The sequence below is a fragment of the Bufo bufo genome, chromosome 3 (genome assembly GCF_905171765.1).
Source record: "Bufo bufo chromosome 3, aBufBuf1.1, whole genome shotgun sequence".
Classification (NCBI taxonomy): domain Eukaryota; kingdom Metazoa; phylum Chordata; class Amphibia; order Anura; family Bufonidae; genus Bufo; species Bufo bufo.
This window is the reverse complement of record NC_053391.1, coordinates 645321177-645344081: the sequence shown is the minus strand read 5'-3', so window position 1 is coordinate 645344081 and position 22905 is coordinate 645321177. Positions and strand designations below refer to the sequence as shown.

The 22905-nt window shown below is 44.1% G+C and overlaps 1 protein-coding gene across 1 annotated transcript in view; it reads left to right on the top strand.

The window, feature by feature from the left end:
* Positions 1-22905, top strand: part of PARP4 (poly(ADP-ribose) polymerase family member 4) — a 336611-nt gene that overhangs the window by 274151 nt on the left and 39555 nt on the right. Inside the window, exon 42 of the mRNA XM_040422464.1 lies at positions 19901-20083. Coding sequence (XP_040278398.1) covers positions 19901-20083 — 183 coding nt within the window. The remainder of the gene's footprint in view (positions 1-19900; positions 20084-22905) is intronic.

Below are 22905 nucleotides of genomic sequence, written 5' to 3'. Positions count from 1 at the left end.
GTGCAACCAAATACCAGGGAACCATCTCACTCTCCATCATTCTGGTATGACTATCATCCTACTCCTAACCTTTCTTGAATCGTTGGAGTCAGACCTTTCCAGGACCCCCATAATTTGAGATGGCGACTCACTTGGAATGCTTCATGAGCGAGCATATATTCGTAAGACCTAGTTGTATCCACTGATCTAACAATTTCCTGTAAGTCAGGAATATCTTTACTTTTCCAATTTCTTGTAATTGCAAGTTTGGTAGCTAATAACAAATGGGCTATTATAACCCTTAGTTTAAGGGATAATTGGTCAAGGTCTATTAACAGTAAGGCCAAGGCGGGGTCCGGAGAGATCCTATATCCAGCAAGCTCGGATATCTTTTGAACACCTGGATCCATAGGGAATAGATCCTCGGGCAGGACCACAGGATATGATAAAGTGTCCCATGCTCACCACACCCTCTCCAACATTGAATACTGGCATTAGGGAAGAACGTGTGTAACCGTACCGGGGTGTAATACCATCTAAGTATAGTTTTAATGTAGGCTTCTACATGTGAAGAGCATCTAAAGATAGACATTGCTTCTATGTAGGCTGTTCTCCACTGCGCCAAAGAGAATGACCTTTTCAGATCCTTCTCCCAAGATAAAAGAGGGGATGTTTTGACAAATTGGTCCTTACCCCCTAAATACATATATAAAAACCTAATCCCTGTGTTTACGTGGTTAGCCACAGACCACCGGATTAATAATTAAAGATGTCCTTTGAGACTGAAGGACGGATTGTTCCCTAATGCATGTTTAATTTTAATATATGAGAATGTTTCTCTAAGGGGGATATTGAACTTACGTACAATACTGTCAAAGGGTATTAAAGCCTATCCTGAAACTATATCAGCCACTAGTTTTATACCATTATCCTTCCACACCTTCAAGTTCAGGTCAGTAGAAAGATGCTGTAAAGATTCAATTGGCGCAAGGTGTGCCATAGATATTGAATCACCTTTCCCTTTGTTGTGATACATTTGCCATAATGCTAGAGATGTGGAAGCATAATAAGCAGGTTGTATAGCCGCATAACAGTCATGCAACGCAGCCATAAGTAAGGCGTGTAAACTATGACCTGGGATTTGCGATTGTTCAATATGCACCCAGTGTTTCTTTGTGTCTTCTTTCCACCACTCCCTTAATTGGTTAATTCTGGATGCTAGATAGTAATCGTAAAGGTTCGGCAGGCCTACTCCGCCACTCCTTTTATGTCTATACATTATGCTTTTTGCCACTCTCGGCTTGGACTTATTCCAAATAAAGGTATTTAACATTTTATTGGCTAAGTTGAAAAAGGACACCGGAATGGGTATAGGAATAGTACGGAATAAATATAACAACTTAGGGAGGATGTGTTGTTGAAATGCCGCGATGCGGCCTAACCATGACAACTCTGCCTTAGCCATGCTATCTAATTCGGGTTTAAGTGAGCATAACAGAGAAGGGAAATTCGCTTTGTATAATTCTTGGGGGGTAGCAGTTACATTGAATCCCAAGTACTGAACTTTTGTGGTTTGCCAATCTAAAATGAATTCTTTCCTCATTTGGGTCAATGTTCTATCTGGGATTCCTATTGGAAGGGCCTGAGATTTACTTTCATTAATTTTATAATATGAAAGGGCTCCATAGGAATGGATAATCTCCATCACCGTCCTTAAAGACGCCAGAGGATTGGTCAGGGACAGAATTATATCATCCGCATACATAGATATGCTATGATGCCTCTCCCCTATATTAACTCCACTTACCATTGCGGATTGCCGGATTGCCTGCGCCAGAGGTTCTAAGGATAGTATGAAAATTAAAGGCGACAGAGGACATCCCTGTCTGGTGCCATTGGATAGCGCAAAGGAGTCGGATAATACTCCATTCGCTAATACTCGGGCAGAGGGATCCGAATAGAGGACTCTTATGGTTTGCACAATAGACTCAGGGAAGCCCATTTTGTGGAGTACCGAGAAGACCCATTCCCAATTAACTCGGTCAAAAGCCTTCTCGGCATCCAAAGTGACCAACACCGTCGGTGTCCTTGTTCTGTTAGCAAAATCAATTAGATTCAGCACTCTCCTGGAGTTGTCGGTAATTTGGCGCCACTTCACAAATCCCACTTGATCAGGGGCAACTAGAGTAGGGATGATGTCTGCTAGCCGGGCTGCTAAGATCTTTGCAAAAATCTTTAGATCTGTGTTGAGTAGGGAGATGGGGCGGAAGTTTTGGGGGATAGAAGGATCCTTACCAGGTTTAGGCAAGGTGACAATAACTGCCTCTAACATTTCTTTGGGCAACTTACCTGTCAACATGGCACCAGACAGGGCTGCGTGTAAATGAGGAAGCAATGTATCTGAGAATGTTTTATAGTAAGAGTTCGGGAGCCCATCTGGGCCAGGGCTTTTTTGGTTTGGCAGACCTTTTATTACTCTGAATATTTCCTCCTGAGACATAGGGCTACAAAGGGATTCTTTTTGAGTCTTATCCAGGGAGGGAATAGTCAATGAATCTAAAAAGCTGTTTATAGCATCTGGAGTGACAGGGGTAAAACCCGGCTCCTCTTTTAAGTTATACAGATGTGAATAGTAAGACATGAATCTGTTTGCTATGGATTTAGGGTCGTATAATTTATAGGATTTGGAAGCATCCCATAGATATGGGATTTTTGACTTTAGAGCCCTAGCTTTAACCCTACTTGCTAATAGTTTCCCTGCCTTATTGGCTTGAGAGTAATATCTGGTTTTGTTTTTTTTGAGAGAAAGTTCATATGAGTGAAGAAAGCATTCTCGTAGTTGCAATCTGAGTATTCTAAGTTTATCAGAGAGCTCTATCGAGGGAGAAAGTTTATTTTGAGTCTCCACATTTTGGACCTGTGCTAATAGGTCATTTTGATTTTTTTCTTTTTGCTTTTTATATCCGTGCCCTAATTTTAATAAGATACCCCTAATATAAGCCTTGTGGGCTACCCAGACAGTGGCAGGGCTAGGTCCGGAATTAGCATTAAATTTAAAATATTCTGCTAAAGCTGTTGCTACCTCTGATTGGAATTTGTTGTTAGCTAAAATGAACTCGTTAGCTCTCCATAGTGGGTTCGGAGGGGAGGTATAGTCTTCAGCTAGTTCTAATGAAACTGGGGCGTGATCTGACCACGTAATTGACCCAATGGAGGAGTTTTTGGACGCCTCTAAGGAAACTTTGTCTGTCAGGATCAGATCAATACGGGAGTAAGATTTATGTGCTGGCGAAAAATACGAAAAATCCCTTTCTGATGAATGGTGAATGCGCCAAATATCAAACAGGGAATTTTCCATCAGGGTTCGAGCAAGTGCAGCTTATCCGGTTCTTGCAGTTGCCGTGGAGTCCTGATGTGGATCCGGCACAATGTTAAAGTCCCCGCAAATGATCAATCGACCTTCTTTCAAGGACTGAACCTTCTTGAATAATCTATTCAAGAACCTAATAGGCCTAACATTTGGGGCGTAGACTCCCACTATTGTGTATGTGATATTATTTATAGAGCAAATGTGTATAATATATCGACCACCCACATCTACCACAGTTTTTTTCTCTATGTGAGCCACTGAGTTCCTAATTGCCAAAAGCACTCCTCTCCTCTTTCCTGGACCATGGGAATGAACCAATTTCGGGAAAGCTGGCTTTTTCAGCCTTCCAGCATCTGCATCTATGATATGCGTCTCTTGCGCACAGAATATATCACACTTGGATGAAAGCGCTTCCCTCCTCATCATCCTTCTCTTATATGGGCTGTTTAGGCCCCGAACATTAAGTGAAACTACTTTAAGCACCATCTGGATAATTTAGGTTAGCTAGAGAGAAGACACTCGGGTGACATGGAGGGAAACGCATAACATTTTCCACAGCATAATCGGTGTACCATAAGAATTGACATGACATGACAGAACATAATAGAAAAAATAAGATAAAAACAGTAACAGTATAAACTGCCTGCCCATACATCGGGGCAGAAGTAAAGTAGTACAAGGGTTAGCTCTCAGAAACTCCTTGTGAACAGTGTGGGGAAAAAACAGTCCTGCCTACCACCAGGAGACACTTAAAGATGGAACAAGTTCCTACTCCTGCTGGGTATTGGCGGGAACATAAAAATAAAATGAAAACCTCTCAACGGTGCTTCTTTTGTCTTCTATTTTCAACTCGGTGCCACTCTCCCTCATCAGACAAGTGGTGAAGCTGTTTTGCCTGTGGAACATCCGTCACTACAATGTTCCATGCCGCAAGTGTAGCTTTCCCTTCCTCCACAGAACGGATGACCGTTAAGATACCATTTTGCTGAACTAGCAATTTCACCAGGTACCCCCACCTATATTGGATTGAGTGCGCCCGCAGCGCCGTGGTTATGGGAGCTAGTAAACGGCGCAGTTGAAGATTGGCCATGGACAAATCCGCGAACAATTTCACCTGCTGGTAGGGATCCGGCAGTACATCCATCTTCCTCGCCGCCGCCAGGGTATCTTCTTTAGTTTGAAAAAAATGTATACGGGCCAATACGTCTCTCGGAATATCATCCGGCAGATGCTTGGGTTTCGTGATTCTGTGGGCCCGATCTATTATAAGATCCTGGTCATTGCAGTTAGGCAATAAAAGCTTGATCAGCATTTTAATGTAGGCCTGGAGTTCCGCAGCTTGAACCGATTCTGGCACACCACGCAGCTTCAGATTATTTCTGCGTGATCGGTCCTCTAAGTCCGCAACCTTTGCTTTGAGGAGGTTGCAGATCTATCAGGCTGTTATGTGATTCTGCGAACTCCCCCATCTTGTGCTCAATATGCTGCACTCTATTTCCTAAGTCACTAACAGATGAGTGGATAGGCATAAGTAATTGTGAAATGTGCGAGGTCACCGAGTGATTAAATGCCAAGAACATGTCTTTAAGCAACATTCTGGACGCCGGCTTGTCGTCCGTTGGAAAGCTGCTCAGCACCTCAATTAACTTGTCGGTGTTTTTAACACCATGAGGATCACCTGCCTCAAGATCTGAAGTTTCTGGGCCCTGGATTCTGGGTCTTTGTTTCGCCGGGCTCGTGGACGGCGATCGAGCCGCCGCCTGGCTGGATATAGCCGTTACATCTTGGCCCGTCCTGTCCCCCGTGCTGCCAGGTGTTCTGCACTCACCCGATTCGGTATGTAGTGACGACCCCCGAGGGCTCTGATTATGCAAACTTCCATCCTCTGATGCTCGAGGGGAACCAGCACTTGTTGGGCTGGGGGAGGACTCCGCATGTGAGGCTCTTGTACCGGCGCCATCTTTGTCTCGGTCTTGACAGAAGAAAAATTCAAGCTTTCCTTGCTTTTTCATGCTTCTTTTTCCTCTGGTCATCATCAGGGCTGGTTCCGGTACCGTTTGGCACCAAAAGAAACTCTGTGAAGCACGGTTTGAGGGATATGCTGGATTGAGACGCTATGCAGGAGCAGGAGCTCTGAGATCAAGAGGCCATACTCCTCGGCTTCTCGGCCACGCCCCCCGTGCTCATATGATTTAATAAATATCCCTTACAATGTAATTTTTTAGGTCTAAACTACACTCCTCCACATTGAAATTGTAACTCCATGGACAAGCCGTAAGTTTAAGCAAATCAAGGAAGTAGCAGGTGTCGCAGAGATTGTGTGGGATGATTGTACAATCCTGATTGTCTATGTGCCAGTTATCCCCACTTGTGGCAAATGGAGAGGAGCAGAGATGCCTTGAAATGAGAGACCATGGTTTATCACTCTAGCAGATCACTACACACCTAGACTGAGATGTCAGCACTATTCAACTTTGCGTATCCTGGTGGTTAGGGGGCAATAATGAACTGGAGTAACAGCAGAAGGTGCACAGAGGTGAACCTCTGCACTAACGGATCATATAAATAGAAGACTGTCGCGTAGTGATCCATTTTGTACTGCGAGTTAAAATGCACGTCACATCCCAAGCCTAGGGTGGCAAACAGCATCCACACAAACCATTAGAAGGCATTTGCACTACATTGGGCCACAAGTCAGACATACAGATATAGGTGTTCCATTTACCTCATGCCACCGCTATCAAAGTCATGATACAGAGCAAGACAGCAATGGAGGGTGGAATGGACGTCTGTCGTCTTCAGCAATGACTGAGTCCCGCTTTTGTCTCTGGCGCAATGATAGCCAGAGATTGGTCTGGAGATCATGTGGGCAACGTCAGGAAGAGACCTTTATTAGGGAACATCACACCAGTCTTACTCTTGGAATTATTGAGTGGGGTGGTATAATTTATGGTAACTGGACCCCTCTAGTCTTCATTTTAGGTATACTAACAGCTTGATTACATTGATTTAGTTGTGGAACCAGTGTAACAGCCATTTCTCCAAAGTGTCCCAGGAGCTGTTTTTCAATAGGAAATTGATGGGTCACATGTTGCTTGTTGTACTGTGAGCAGCTTGGAGCTTCCCTGGACTTGTCCCCCATCGAGTACATCTGGGACATCATTGGTAAGGAATTACAAAGGGAGCTGCCAGCAGTGGATCTTGATAATTTGCATCCCCAAGAGCATTCAGTGTGACAGAACATTCCTCAATCATTAAAGCGGTTGTCTCGCTGTAGAAAATGGTATTTATCATACAAAGTTAATACAAGGCACTTACTAATGTATTGTGATTGTCCATATTGCCTCCTTTGCTGGCTGGATTCATTACATCACATTATACACTGCTTGTTTCCATGGTTATGACAACGCTGCAATCCAGCAGTGGTGGCCGTGCTTGCACTCTATGAAAAAGTGCCAGCCTAGGTGCACTCCCATGCAGAGGGGGCTCTAGACTTTGTGAGGCCTTATGCAAAACTCGAACATGAGGCCCACATGAACACAAGATATACAAGTGATAATAAAGATCAACTACAAATAAAAACACTTGGTATAGTATCCTTTCTCTGTCTATTAAATGTGCTATACATTTGTCAGCATTGTTTTAAGGGAAAATAAATACTCTTTTGGGCTTATATTCACTGGTCGGGCACCACTGTCTGTCTGTGGGCGGCAGCCAGACACGGACTGAGGTGAGGGCCCTGGCTCCTCCTTCTTCTCCCCTGCGTGGCTGCGCAGCGCTCTGGGGGCGAGGCTGGCAACCTTCAGAAGAAGTGCCTGTGTGCGGCGGCACGCTCTGAGCCCCAGCAGCCACTGCTCTCTTAACCTCTTAAGGACACAGCCTTTTTACACCTTAGGACCAGGCCATTTTTTGCAAATCTGACCAGAGTCCCTTTAAGTGCTGATAACTTTAAAACGGTTTTACTTATCCAGGCCGTTCTGAGATTGTTTTTTCGTCACATATTGTACTTCATGACACTGGTAAAATGAAGTCAAAATTTTTTATTTTTTTTGCACCAAAAAATACCTAATTTAACAAAAATTGTGATGACTTTACATTCCCCATATGTCTACTTCATGTTTGAATTGTTTTGGGAATGATATTTTATTTTTTGGGGATGTTATAAGGCTTAGAAGTTTAGAAGCAAATCTTGAAATTTTTCAGAAATTTACAAAAACTAAATTTTTAGGGACCAGTTCAGGTCTGAAGTCACTTTGCGAGGCTTACATAATAGAAACCACCCCTCAAGGTATTCAAAACTGATTTTACATACGTCGTTAACCCTTTAGGTGTTGCACAAGAGTTATTGGCAAGTGGGGATGAAATTTGAGAATTTCATTTTTTTGTCTAATTTTCCATTTTAACCCATTTTTTTCCACTAACAAAGCAAGGGTTAACAGCCAAACAAGACTGTATCTTTATTGCCCTGACTCTGCCGTTTACAGAAACACCCAATATGTGGCCGTAAACTACTGTACGGCCACACACCGGGGCGTAGAGGGAAAGGTGCGCCGTTTGGTTTTTGGAGGGCTGATTTTTATGGACTGGTTTATTTACACCATGTCCCATTTGAAGCCCCCTGATGCACCCCTAGAGTAGAAACTCCCTAAAAGTGACCCCATCTAAGAAACTACACCCCTCAAGGTATTCAAAACTGATTTTACATACGTCGTTAACCCTTTAGGTGTTGCACAAGAGTTATTGGCAAATGGGGATGAAATTTGAGAATTTCATTTTTTTGTCTATTTTTCCATTTTAACCCATTTTTTCCACTAACAAAGCAAGGGTTAACAGCCAAACAAGACTGTATCTTTATTGCCCTGACTCTGCCGTTTACAGAAACACCCAATATGTGGCCGTAAACTACTGTACGGCCACACAGCGGGGCGTAGAGTGAAAGGTGCGCCGTTTGGTTTTTGGAGGGCTTATTTTTATGGACCGGTTTATTTACACCATGTCCCATTTGAAGCCCCCTGATGCACCCCTAGAGTAGAAACTCCCTAAAAGTGACCCAATCTAAGAAACTACACCCCTCAAGGTATTCAAAACTGATTTTACATACGTCGTTAACCCTTTAGGTGTTGCACAAGAGTTATTGGCAAATGGGGATGAAATTTGAAAATTTCATTTTTTTGCCTTATTTTCCATTTTAACCCATTTTTTCCACTAACAAAGCAAGGGTTAACAGCCAAACAAGACTGTATCTTTATTGCCCTGACTCTGCCGTTTACAGAAACACCCAATATGTGGCCGTAAACTACTGTACGGCCACACAGCGGGGAGTAGAGGGAAAGGTGCGCCGTTTGGTTTTTGGAGGGCTGATTTTTATGGACTGGTTTATTTACACCATGTCCCATTTGAAGCCCCCTGATGCACCCCTAGAGTAGAAACTCCCTAAAAGTGACCCCATCTAAGAAATTACACCCCTCAAGGTATTCAAAACTGATTTTACATACGTCGTTAACCCTTTAGGTGTTGCACAAGAGTTATTGGCAAATGGGGATGAAATTTGAAAATTTCATTTTTTTGCCTTATTTTCCATTTTAACCCATTTTTTCCACTAACAAAGCAAGGGTTAACAGCCAAACAAGACTGTATCTTTATTGCCCTGACTCTGCCGTTTACAGAAACACCCAATATGTGGCCGTAAACTACTGTACGGCCACACACCGGGGCGTAGAGGGAAAGGTGCGCCGTTTGGTTTTTGGAGGGCTGATTTTTATGGACTGGTTTATTTACACCATGTCCCATTTGAAGCCCCCTGATGCACCCCTAGAGTAGAAACTCCCTAAAAGTGACCCCATCTAAGAAACTACACCCCTCAAGGTATTCAAAACTGATTTTACATACGTCGTTAACCCTTTAGGTGTTGCACAAGAGTTATTGGCAAATGGGGATGAAATTTGAGAATTTCATTTTTTTGTCTATTTTTCCATTTTAACCCATTTTTTCCACTAACAAAGCAAGGGTTAACAGCCAAACAAGACTGTATCTTTATTGCCCTGACTCTGCCGTTTACAGAAACACCCAATATGTGGCCGTAAACTACTGTACGGCCACACAGCGGGGCGTAGAGTGAAAGGTGCGCCGTTTGGTTTTTGGAGGGCTTATTTTTATGGACCGGTTTATTTACACCATGTCCCATTTGAAGCCCCCTGATGCACCCCTAGAGTAGAAACTCCCTAAAAGTGACCCAATCTAAGAAACTACACCCCTCAAGGTATTCAAAACTGATTTTACATACGTCGTTAACCCTTTAGGTGTTGCACAAGAGTTATTGGCAAATGGGGATGAAATTTGAAAATTTCATTTTTTTGCCTTATTTTCCATTTTAACCCATTTTTTCCACTAACAAAGCAAGGGTTAACAGCCAAACAAGACTGTATCTTTATTGCCCTGACTCTGCCGTTTACAGAAACACCCAATATGTGGCCGTAAACTACTGTACGGCCACACAGCGGGGAGTAGAGGGAAAGGTGCGCCGTTTGGTTTTTGGAGGGCTGATTTTTATGGACTGGTTTATTTACACCATGTCCCATTTGAAGCCCCCTGATGCACCCCTAGAGTAGAAACTCCCTAAAAGTGACCCCATCTAAGAAATTACACCCCTCAAGGTATTCAAAACTGATTTTACATACGTCGTTAACCCTTTAGGTGTTGCACAAGAGTTATTGGCAAATGGGGATGAAATTTGAAAATTTCATTTTTTTGCCTTATTTTCCATTTTAACCCATTTTTTCCACTAACAAAGCAAGGGTTAACAGCCAAACAAGACTGTATCTTTATTGCCCTGACTCTGCCGTTTACAGAAACACCCAATATGTGGCCGTAAACTAATGTACGGCCACACAGCGGGGCGTAAAGTGAAAGGTGCGCCGTTTGGTTTTTGGAGGGCTGATTTTTATGGACCGGTTCATTTACACCGTGTCCTGTTTCAACCCCTCTGATGCACCCCTGGAGTAGAAACTCCCTAAAAGTGACCCCATTTTGGAAACTACGGGATAAAGTGGCATTTTTTTGGGGACTATTTTTAGGGTAAATATGATTTTTGGTTGCTCTATATTACATTTTTGTGAGGCAAGGTTACCAAAAATTTAAATTCTGAAATTTCATCTCCATTTGCCATTAACTGTTGAGGAACACCTAAAGGGTTAATAAAGTTTGTATAATCAGTTTTGAATACCTTGAGGGGTGTAGTTTCTTAGATGGGGTCAGTTTTGGGGAGTTTTTACTCTAGAGTGCATCAGGGGGGCTTCAAAAGGGACATGGTGTCAATAAAAAAGGCCATCAAAATCGGCCTTCCAGAAACCATGTCAGTCCTTTCCTTTTGCGGCCTCCCTTTTACTGATACAGCAGTTTACGACCACAAATGTGGTGTTTCTGTAAACTGCAGTATCAGGGTAATAAATATTAAGTTTTGTTTGGTTGTTAACCCTTGTTTTGTTACCAGAAAAAACGGATTGAAATGGAAAAGTGCCAAAAATAGCGGTTTTGGCACCGTATTTTTTTTTGTTTTTTTTAACCGTGTTAATCTGGGGGGTTAGGTAATGGGATATTTTTATAGAGGAGATTCTTACGGACGCGGCAATACCTAATAAGTCTACTTTTTTTTTACAATTATTTAGGTTTTTGACTATATTATCTTTTTTGATACAAATCTTTTTTTTGGGTATCTCTAAAGTCTAAGGGTCATTTTTTAAATTTTTTTTTATCCAATTATCTCATGTGGGGGCTCATTTTTTGCGGGATGAGCGGACGGTTTTATTGGCACTATTTTGGGGGCTATATGACTTTTTTTCGCTTGCTATTAAAGTTTTTGTTATGTAAGGTGACAAAAAAATTCTTTTTTTGCACCTATTTATTTTTTATTTTTTGACCATGTTAATCTGGGGGGTTGGGTAATGGGGTATTTTTATAGAGGAGATTCTTACGGACGCGGCAATACCTAATAAGTCTACTTTTTTTACAATTATTTAGGTTTTAGACTATATTATCTTTTTTTGATACAAATTATTTTTTGGGTATCTCTAAAGTCTAAGGGTCATTTTTTTTTTAAATTTTTTATCCAATTATCTCATATGGGGGCTCATTTTTGCGGGATGAGCGGACGGTTTTATTGGCACTATTTTGGGGGCTATATGACTTTTTGATCGCTTGCTATTAAACTTTTTATTATGTAAGGTGACAAAAAAAAAACTTTTTTTGCACCTTTTTTTTTTTTTTTTTCTTGACAGTGTTAATCTGGGGGGGTTGGTCATGGGGTAGTTTTATAGAGGAGATTATTACCGACGCGGCGATACCTAATATGTCTACTTTTAATAAATTATTTTAGTTTTTTTGGGTGTCTCAGGTCTGAGAACCATTTTTTTTTATCCGATGTCAGTGCTAAATTGGGATATAAATTTAGTACTCCATGGAAGTGTGATACTCCCTGAAGCAACCGTCAATGCAGAGGCCCGGATGATCGGGGCACGTGTCGCACTGAGTAGTCGTGTCCTTCTGTATCCCCCTCCTGCGACACACTCTGCACTTTTTTTGGGTTCGTCCCTTCTTTCCAGTATGGGGGACCACACCTGGAAAGTGTTGGCCAGGGACGATCCGGGCACCTACAGTTCCCGAGGTACTCCGGCCTGCTCTTTCCCGGTCCGAAAAGATCAGGGCCTTGAGGACTGCCTCATAGAACTGGAGGAATGTCCCTGTGCTGCCAGCGCTTCGGGATAGTACAAAAGAGTTGTACATCGCAACCTGCACCAAGTAGACCGCAACTTTTTTGTACCATGCCCGGGTTTTGCGCATGGCATTATATGGCTTGAGGACTTGATCAGAGAGATCAACTCCTCCCATATACCGATTGTAGGCGACGATACAATCGGGCTTGAGGACCGTTGCCGCGGTACCTCGCACAGGGACAGGGGTGATGCCGTTACCATGAATTGTGGACAGCATAAGGACATCCCTCTTGTCCTTATACCTGACCAGCAACAGGTTTCCAGTGGTAAGGGCACGGGTCTCACCCCTGGGGATAGGTACCTGGAGGGGGTGGGCAGGGAGGCCTCGTTGATTTTTCCGCACGGTCCCACAAGCGGACGTGGATCTGGCGGCAAGGGACTGGAACAAGGGGATACTGGTATAAAAGTTATCCACGTAAAGGTGGTAACCCTTATCCAGCAGTGGGTACATAAGGTCCCGGTAACACCCAGAGTGGGGGGACATTCTGGGGGTTGAATCCGGGAATCTCGCCCCTCGTACACACGAAATTTGTAAGTGTACCCTGAGGTACTCTCACAAATTTTGTATAGCTTCACGCCATACCTCGCCCGCTTGGAGGGCACATACTGGCGGAAAATGAGTCTCCCCTTGAACGCAATGAGAGACTCATCAACCGCGACCTCCCTTCCAGGTACATAGGCCTCCATGAATTTGGCCCCAAAGTGATCGATGACCGGCCGTATCTTATACAGACGGTCATGGGCAGGATCACCTCGGGGGAAACATGCTGCATTATCGGAATAATGCAGACATTTCCGGATGGCCTCAAACCGGGAGCGTGTCATGGCTGTACTGTAAAGTGGGGCCTGGTATAGGACGTCCCCACTCCAGTACAGCCTGACACTGGGTTTTTTGACCAGGCCCATATGCAGCACGAGGCCCCAAAATATCCTCATTTCGGCTGCACTGACCGGCGTCCAGCCACCGGGCCTGGCCAAAAAGGAGCCCGGGTGTTGAGCGACGAACTGTTGGGCGTACAGATTCGTCTGCTCCACCATCAGATTTACCAGTGGGTCACTGAAAAAATGACAAAAAAAGTCATATTCAGTGTAGCCCACTGTGGAAATCTGGATTCCTGATTGGCCTACAAAATCAGGAATCACGGGCTCGTATCGCTCTGGGCTACACCAGACAAGTTCACCGGCAGGGGGCTCCGGTGGATTTAACTGGTGGGCCGGGAAACCAGTACGAGCCCCAGAGCTGCTCGTACTAGTGTGGGCCACAGGGTCCCTAACATGGCGGTCCCCTTGCTCCGCCTGGCGGCGTCTCCGCCGCCTTGGGGGCTCATCATCATCGCTAGATGATGAGGAGGATGCGGATGACAACAGGAATGTGGGGTCATCCTCATCCTCACTGGGACTCTCGGAGTCGGAGGCAAGCTGGGCGTATGCCTCCTCGGCCGAGAACGTCCGGCGGGCCATAGGGGAGTGTGTGTCTGCGTGTATATGTGCGTGTGTGTAACTCTTTATTTTGTGTGCGTGTGTGTGGGGGCACGGGTGTTCACGAACTCACCCTAAAACTAACAGAAAAAAAATAAAATAAACTAACTGAAAAAAAGGGCAAAAAATGTGGGGAAAAAAAATCAAAACCACTGATCAACCGTCCGAAGTTGATCAGCGGTGGGGTGTGCGAAGCGCTAACAGTGGCCGGACACTAAGTGCCGGCCACAATCAGCGTACACAAAAAATAAATAAAAAATGCACCCCAAAAAAGGTGGGGGGGGGGGCAGGGGGTGGGGGGGGGCAAGTGGCAGCACCCCTGGGGGGTCTAGGGTCACACAGCTGTGCTGTGGACCCCAGACACCCTAACTTAGGGTGATGCAATCAAAGTAAGAAAAGTTCAGAAACTAACTTTCCCTTTTTTTTCCCTGCCTAAACCAAACTTTCCCTATGTACCTGATGGGGGGTGCTGGGGCACAGATCGGGTCCTGGGGGCACAGATCGGGTCCTGGGGGTGCTGGCAGCGATGGTGGACACACGTGCAGGCAGCTCCTCTCTCCTCCGGCTCCGGAACACAAAAGGAGGAGGAGAGGAGCGCCTGCCTCTTTTGAATTTGGCGCCGGACCGCCCACAGACCAATCAGAAAGCGATCCTGAGTGGTGATGTCACCATCACCACTCAGGATCGCTGGATGGTGATTGGTGGGGTGAAATCACACCACCATCACCATCCTGTCCGGGTTATCGGGTCTTCAGAGACCCGAACAACCCGGAAACGCAGAAAACCGCAGGTCTGAATTGACCTGCGGTTTTCTGCGATCGCATACATGGGGGGGTCACCGGATTCCCCGGCGCATTTGCCCCAAGTGCCTGCTCAATGATTTGAGCAGGCACGGGGTTCCGATCACCGCCCGCCACGCGGCGGTGATCGAAAATACACAGGGCGTACATGTACGCCCTGTGTCCTTAAGTACCAGGGCACAAGGGCGTACCTGTACGCCCTATGTCCTTAAGAGGTTAAAGAGGCAGAGAGGGGCGCTCAGAGCTCTTCCATTAGTCCGCTTAGGCAACCCGCCGGCCGCGGAAGCCACTAATTGTACTTGCGGTGGTGTCAGGTGGGAGCCAGAGCAAGGCCCAGTGGCGTTGTTAGGGCTGGTGTCACCCGGTGCGGTAGAAAATCGTGTCACCCCCCCAAGCCCCCACCCCCCCGAAGCAATAATTTTTTAGCCATATAACAAAAAATATGTTGAAAGAAATCAAAGTTAAAGCAGTGCCGGATGCAGTAAATTCCGGCAGGCTGTTCTCAACAGCCTGCCAGAATCACTAACGCATATGTGAAGGCAGCCTAATACAGTGCCACATACCTCTTACATCTAGTGACGTCTCCTTTGATATAGATGTTCTCTTTCTTCATCTTCTCCATTCAGACCAGACCGCCATGATGATTTCTTTCAGCCATCTCTCATCTCTGCAGAGTTTGACAGACAGACATCTTAGTTTCCTACTTTTCCTCCCACCTTCTCAACATCCCATCATGCACCCCTAATACTGAGACGCTGTGCCCCCCAAAACTATACTGTAGAAACAGATAAACCCCCTGAAAATACTAGTTACACACAGATAGTGCCCCCTTCAATAATTATTGGAACACAATGCTCTAAAAAATAACTGTACCCAGCAAATAGTGCCCCTGACACTAATAGTGTAACCATAATGTCCCCCAAAAATAACTGTGCTAAGCTGATACTATGCCAGGGTGCCCTCACATTAATAGTGCTCCCCAAAATCCCAGCAATAGTAATAATTCTGTGCCAGAGTGCACTTAGTAGTAATAGTGCTCCTACAGTGCCCCCAACAGTAATTGTGTCCCAGAAGTAATAATGCTCCCATAGTCCCCCAGTTGTAATAAAGCCCCCTTTAATGTGCACCAGTACAAAAAATGCCCTGTTGTGTGGCAGTAAAAAAAAACCTTTCTCTTAGTGTCCCCAGTAGAGCCAATGTCCCCAGAGTGCCCTCATGTGATCAAATGACCTGTACTGTGTGCCACTACAAAAAACTGTCTGAGGAATTTTAATCATTTTGTTAAGAGTTTCTAAACATTTTAAAAGAGTAATTAATAAAATGTATGTTTTATAAAAGACTAATCAGAGAGATATATAGAGCCACGCTAAGGTCCTAGAGACCTTTGAACCTCACAAACTATTAGCGGCGCACAAAGTTTTTTAAAGCGCTGACCCACACTCTAACTCCTCCCAATGTCTATCTGTAGATGTTCCAACCCTGCCTAGTCTCTATTGTGCCCCCCACACAGTAGTTATGCCAGATCTGGGATGGTTGTGAGACTATATAGACACTACACTCACATAATCACATATACAATATACACCATACAGTATATATATTACACAGAGGCTACACTTACAGTAGATTTACCTAATCCATATACATTTTATACACATTTGTACCTAGCACTAAAAACTTATTTGTATACACATTATATTCAGTTATATCCAGAATACAGCACCCCATACCTCTTACATCCAGTGATGTCTCCTTTGATGTTGATATTCTTTTTCCTCATCTTCTCCTTTCAGACCAGACCGCCATGATGATTTTTCACCCATCTCTCATCTCTACAGTTCGACAAAAATACATTTTCCTGCTTTTCCATCATCCTCCTACCTTCTGAACACCCCATCCTGCCACCTTCAATATTGTGCCTGCTGTGCTCCCCAACAGTGATGATCAGTTCGCAGTGTGCCACTACAAAAAATCAAATGCGGTCACCGGGAGCAGGCAGTTCCGAGAACAGCCCAATGAAGGCCCCTGGCGGCTGTTCTCGGAACTGCCTGCTCCCGGTGACTGCATTTGATTTCAGACCTGCTCGCGGCACAGGCACAGGTAAGGGCTTACCTGTGCATCGCCGGATGGGTGAGTCTACCTTACTAAAGATGGCAGCCCGCATGTGTTCACTGGCGAACACTGCAAACTGACCATCACTGCTCCCCAATACTATCCAGCAGAAACAGATTAACCTCCTGATAACACTAGTACCACATAGTGTCCTTCAATAATTATTGGCACACACTGCCCTAAAAATAACTGCGCCTAGCAAATAGTACCCCTGACACTAATAATGTAAACATTATGCCCCCCAATTACTACTGGGGGACTATGGGGAACATGATGAGCACTATGGGAGCATTATTACTTCTGGGGCACAGTGGGGACATCCGGTGTCGAAGGTGGGGGTAGAGCCAATGGTCGGCGTTGACAGCAGGGGCGAGTCTCCCTAGCGTCACCCACGATGTTAGGGATGCTCATCCCTGTCACCGCCTGCTGTAAACGGCCCCCCCTTCCCCCGACACCAGATGTTTTCATCCGCATAAGGGGACAAGCGGCGGCGGACGTGCGGGGTCCAGGAGCGACGCAGGGAGCCAGTTAAATAGAATCTGTGTGAGGGGGGCTTGTGCATATGGGGGGCATTTCCAACCTTGGATAACTCCTTTAAAGAAGTTCTCACTTCAGCAAATAGCATTTATCATGTAGAGAAAGTGAACACAAGCCTCTTACTAATGTATTGTGATTGTCCATATTGCCTCCTTTGCCGGCTGGATTCATTTTTCCATCACTTTATACACTGCTCATTTCCATGGTTATGACCACCCTGCAATCCATCAGTGGTGGTCGTGCTTGCACACTGTAGGAAAAAACACCAGCCTATGTGCGCTCCCACCAGATAGGCCAGAGCTTTTTCCTATAGTGTGCAAGTACAACCACCACTGATGGATTGCAGGGTGGTCGTAACCATGGAAAGGAGCGGTGTATAATTTAATGGAAATTTGAATCCAGCCAGCAATAGATATGGATAGAATGGATAATAACAATACATTAATAAGTGGCTTGTATTTACTTCCTCTACATGATAAATGCTCTATGCTGAAGTGAGACAAGCCCTTTAATAAAACAGTTGACACGCTGCAGTTTTTCACTCTCGTGTGAATGTAGCCTAAAATCAATCTTTATAAATCAGTATTGAATAAATTGCAAACCTTCATTGCACTGTAAACAGTTAGAGCCCACCGCCTCCACCACACTGCCCCACCAGTACAGTTTTTTTGGTTGATAGACCACATACAGCCTGAAAAAAGCAAATTCACTATACTTGGAGTAAAATTATACTTTAATGTTTTTTATTATCTTCTACCAATGATCTCCATAGCTTTCTATTTTATGGTAGAATATAGAACAGTTGCTGGATTATCATGATTTCAGATTTAGATATGAGATAATATGTCTTGATTGTGACTACTTAATTCTAGTTGTATAGGAACATAGGAAGACAGGCACTCTATATGAGGTCACCAGCAGATATCAACAAAGGACAAGGGATATTGTGTATATGATAAAAAACTATATTTATTTGGGTAGTAATAAAAACGTTATCAATATAGGTCACTCCCAATGTACAGGGAGAGGAGTGGGTGGTGTAAAATAGATAAATGGATAAATGAATAAAGAAAAATAATGTGAAAATGTGATGATAAAACACCCTGTATTGGGCTATAAGTCCAGAATCATGGTATGTAGAACTTTAAATATTAGACAAATATAGTCAATAGTCTGAGCTGGATTCAGTTGATTAGTAAAAAGTTAGTACAAAGATCTAAATTGTGAAATTGTGACAGGTTTAAAAGGATATATCAGCAGCATTCCAGATCCGATGTATGTGTATACACAGCTATGCGAAAGTTATTTTCAGCGAACCAGTCCCACCTAAAATTGGCTATCTGGTCGCTGTTACCTTTCTGGGCCATCGTTGGTTCTTCTATGAGGGTGTCTCCGCGCAGGATCCTCTGTGTGCTGCGGTTATGGATAGAAGGGGCCGGCAGCGCGGTTGCATCACTGATGAAGAAGGCTGCAATCCTTCGAAACGCGTATGGTTATCCAAGCCCTGGGAAGCGCTTCCAAACTCCCCTGCACCATCAGACTGCCTCCATCCATTGACAACACGGGGAATTAAAGCACCCGAAAAAAGCGCGCGCTAAACTGCCGCACGTGGCAAGAACGCCAGACACAGTCAGCAGCCCTCTGACCGGAGGAAAAGACAGCAACATTCGCATCGACAGACCGATCCACAAACAGCAGCCCTTCGCGGTCATCGTATCCATCAGCAACCGCGCTGCCGGCCCCGTCTATCCATAACCGCACTAAGCATCCACAGCACACAGAGGATCCTGCGCGGAGACACCTACATAGAAGAACCGACGATCCTCCAGGAAAGGTAACAGCGACCAGTTAGCCAATTTTAGGTGGGACACCACCAGGCACTGGTTCGCTGAAAATAACTTTCGCATAGCTGTGTATACACATACATCGGATTTGGAATGCTGCTGATATATCCTTTTAAACCTGTCACAATTTAGATCTTTGTACTAACTTTTTACTAATTTTAATCAACTGAATCCTTCTCAGACTATTGACTATATTTGTCTAATATTTAGGGCTGTTTCACACGAGCGGATGCCGTTCATGACATCCGCTCTGTGAATGACAGCCAAGACCCGATGCAGACTGCAGAGGCACGGAGCAGTAACATGATTGATAATGCTCCGTGCCTCTCTGTGACCTCTTTACTACGAAATCACAGTGAGATAAAGTTGTCACTGTGATTTCGTAGTAAAAAGATCACAGAGAGGCACGGAGCATTATCAATCATGTTAATGCTCCGTGCCTCTGCAGTCTGCATCGGGTCTTGGCTGTCATTCACGGAGCGGATGTCACGCACGGCATCTGCTCGTGTGAAACAGCCCTTAAAGTTCTACATACCATGATTCTGGACTTATAGCCCAATACAGGGTGTTTTATCATCACATTTTCACATTATTTTTCTTTATTCATTTATCCATTTATCTATTTTACACCACCCACTCCTCTCCCTGTACATTGGGAGTGACCTATATTGATAACGTTTTTATTACTACCTAAATAAATATAGTTTTTATCATATACACACTATCCCTTGTCCCTTGTTGATATCTGCTGGTGACCTCATATAGAGTGCCTGTCTTCCTATACGCCTGCCTTTTCTGACTGGGTCGGCTTAGACACGTGCACCTTTCATATTGCCCACACAGGTGAGCCACCATATTGCCTCCAAACAATTTGATTCTAGTTGTGCAAAAAAAAAAACCTAGTCAAGACAAAGTCAGTGTATGTTCTTTCAAAGCTCTTGTTTTGTACACTCTTGTGAAAATTAACTTCTCTACAAAATAAAATTATAATTATTATATCATTTTGTATAGGCCACAGTCAGCTTGCCATTTGGTTCAGTAATTCCCCCACCTCCAGTGCCATGTTGGGGTCCTCCACCTCCTGCCCCATGTGAGGCGGTGTATAGTTCAGCAACATATTTAAAGACAGTCAAGTCTCTGGATACTAAAAGGTTTGAATTACCAAGGTCTATGGCACCACCGTCGCCCCCTCAGGTATGTTTATTTTTGTGCTCATATTATTTAATAAATATCTGTTACAATGTAGTTCTCTATGTAAACTACACTCCTCCCTATTGAAATTGCAACTCCTTGAAGGACAAGCCGTAAGGTTATGCAAATAGAGGAAGTAGCATGTGTCGCTGAGATCTGCAAATAATCACATTTTCACACAACTAACGCCAATCTGTGGCATGTGGGAAGGGCATAAAAGCCAGACTGAAAGTAGTTTTTAGCCACATGAAACCTCGGATCAAGTTGTGTGGGATGATTGTGCGGTGTCTCCTGATTGTCACCGTGCCAAGTTATTGCCACTTGTTGCAAACTGAGAGAGACAAAATCCTTGAACTGGGAGACCTTGGTTTATCACTCCAGCAGATCACTACATGCCTAGGCAGAGAAGTCAGAGCTGTGCAATGCTGCATGCCCTGGTGGTTGAGGGGGCAAAGATGAACTGCAGTGACAGCAAGAGGTGCAACCTCTGCACAGACAGATCATCTGATTAGAAGAATCACAGTAAGATGAAAGTGAAGGTAGGAGTGGAGGACTGTTCTCTTCAAGAATGACTCCAGCTTTTGTCTCGACTCGATAGCTGGAGACTGATCTGGAGACCATGTAGGCAACGTAATGAAGAGGCCTTCACAAGGGAACGTCACACTGGTGACTCTGAGGATTATAGAGTAGGGTGGCATAATGTATGGCAGCCAGACCCCTTTAGTCTTAATTTCAGGTACACTAACAACTCAGTTACATTGATTTAGTTGTGGAACCAGTGGTACGGCCAATTCAATTTTTTATCATTTGACTATCATTACCATGTCTATCAATCCAGTGATTTCCATAATTCTATGATTTTTCCTTCTTGGTGTTGCAATTTCAATGTTTAGAAGTGGATAATATAGAAATATATATCGGTATTCTTCTAATACATCAGTAGAAAAATTGTATTCTGTGTTAATCGAGAGCTTACTCTGTAAGCCCTTTCCAAGAATTATTAATCATTTTGTTAAAAAAAAAAAAATTTTGCTAGTTAGGATGAGTTCACACTTCAGTTATTTGATCAGTAAGGGTACATTCACATGACCGTATGAATGGGTCCCCATTCGTTTCGCATCTTTGCAGAGCGGGTGCGGACTCATTCACATCAATGGGTCCACAAAACAAGTGGACAGCACACCGAATGCTGTCCGCATCCATTGTTCCATTCCGCGACCCCTCATAAATATAGAGCATGTCCTATTCTTGTCTGCATTTTCTATATAGCGCCAGCCATGTGTGGTCTGCAAAACACATACGATTGTGTGAATGTTACCTAAGGCTGAGTTCACACTTCAGTTATTTGGTCAGTTATTTCCATCAGCAAGGGCTCATTCAGACGGCCGTATGTGTTTTGCAGTCTGCAAATTGTGGATCCGCAAAACCTTGATACCGGCCCATGTGCGTTCTGCAATTTGCAGACTCGCACATGGCCGTCACTCTCATAGAAAATGCCTATTCTTGTCTGCAGTTGCCCTGGTCACATAGCATTATATTGATTTATGATGCTATGTAACCCTTAGAGTTCTTGAGTGTATTGTATAACACTGACATAATGCTGTCACTGTTATCCAACACATTCCAGAACTGTAAGGGTTACATAGCATTATAAATCACTATAATGCTATGCGACCCGGGCAGCGCTGGAAGGTCAGGACGGGAGCTGTCTCATACTTGAGCTGCGAGTCCGGAGTGTGACACTCGCTTGTGTGAAACCAGCCTTACACATTCCCCTGTTTCCAGTATTCTCAACCCTCCATGTGAAACAGTATCAAATGCTTTGAAACAACCAAGATCTGTGACATCCTCTACCTCACAAAAGTCTGGAACTTCATAGAAGCTAAGTATATTAGTTTGAGACCGTTCCCTCCAAAAACCATGAAGATGTTGAGTCGGAGGTTTATCTTGAGATACTGAAGAATAGCATTATTTTGAAATAAATAGGTGTCACTAAAGCTTTCTACCTCCTAAAAAAGGGTTCCCTTCCCATCGAGTATTGACTGCCCAATGAGACTCCTACCAACTATTTTTTTGATCTCTTACAACAGAAGCTAAATGGAAACAGCACCTAAACATTTTTTGTGGAAGTACAATTGTAGCACAATTATATAAACGAGTAACCATAGAACTAGTTTTTAAAGGGGTTGTGGGGCCTAGGAGCTGATCAGACCAAACCTCAAAACCTGTGCTCAAATAAAAAAGAAAATCATCTGTGGACAGTCCACTGTTCCCGCTATGTTTCTGGCTGCTTCAGGTCAGGAAGTGCTGTGGTCCCTTGCTAGAACAGCAAATAATTGCTAGTAATGTGATGTTCTAGTCTGCTGAGACCAATAACTGGTAGCAACAGCCTCATAAGCAAGCAACTTGTAGTCCAATGGGGACCGGAAGCGGGCAGAACTGCAGACAGGTGAGTATTTTTTTTTAATGTAATTTGTGCACTGGTTCAGTTCCTAGGCCAGATAACCCATTTCATACAATGGCACTTATGAACATGTGCTATGTAAAAATAGAGGATGTACTGACCTTGTTCATTTAGACTGAGGGTGCTGTCACATGTTACCGCAGTGCTATGTTTTGGATGCAGCAATAAAACGCATGCGGTTTTTGCAATAAGAAACCTGGGTTTATTGTGCCTATCTTGAGGATAAGTCATCGGTGGGGGTTCGACACTGGGGACCCCCGCTGATCAGCTGTTTTGAGAAGGCAGCGGTTCTCCTGTGATCGCCACACCCTTCTCACAGCTCACAAAGCACAGAGTCAGTGGAGGATTACAATAGGAACGT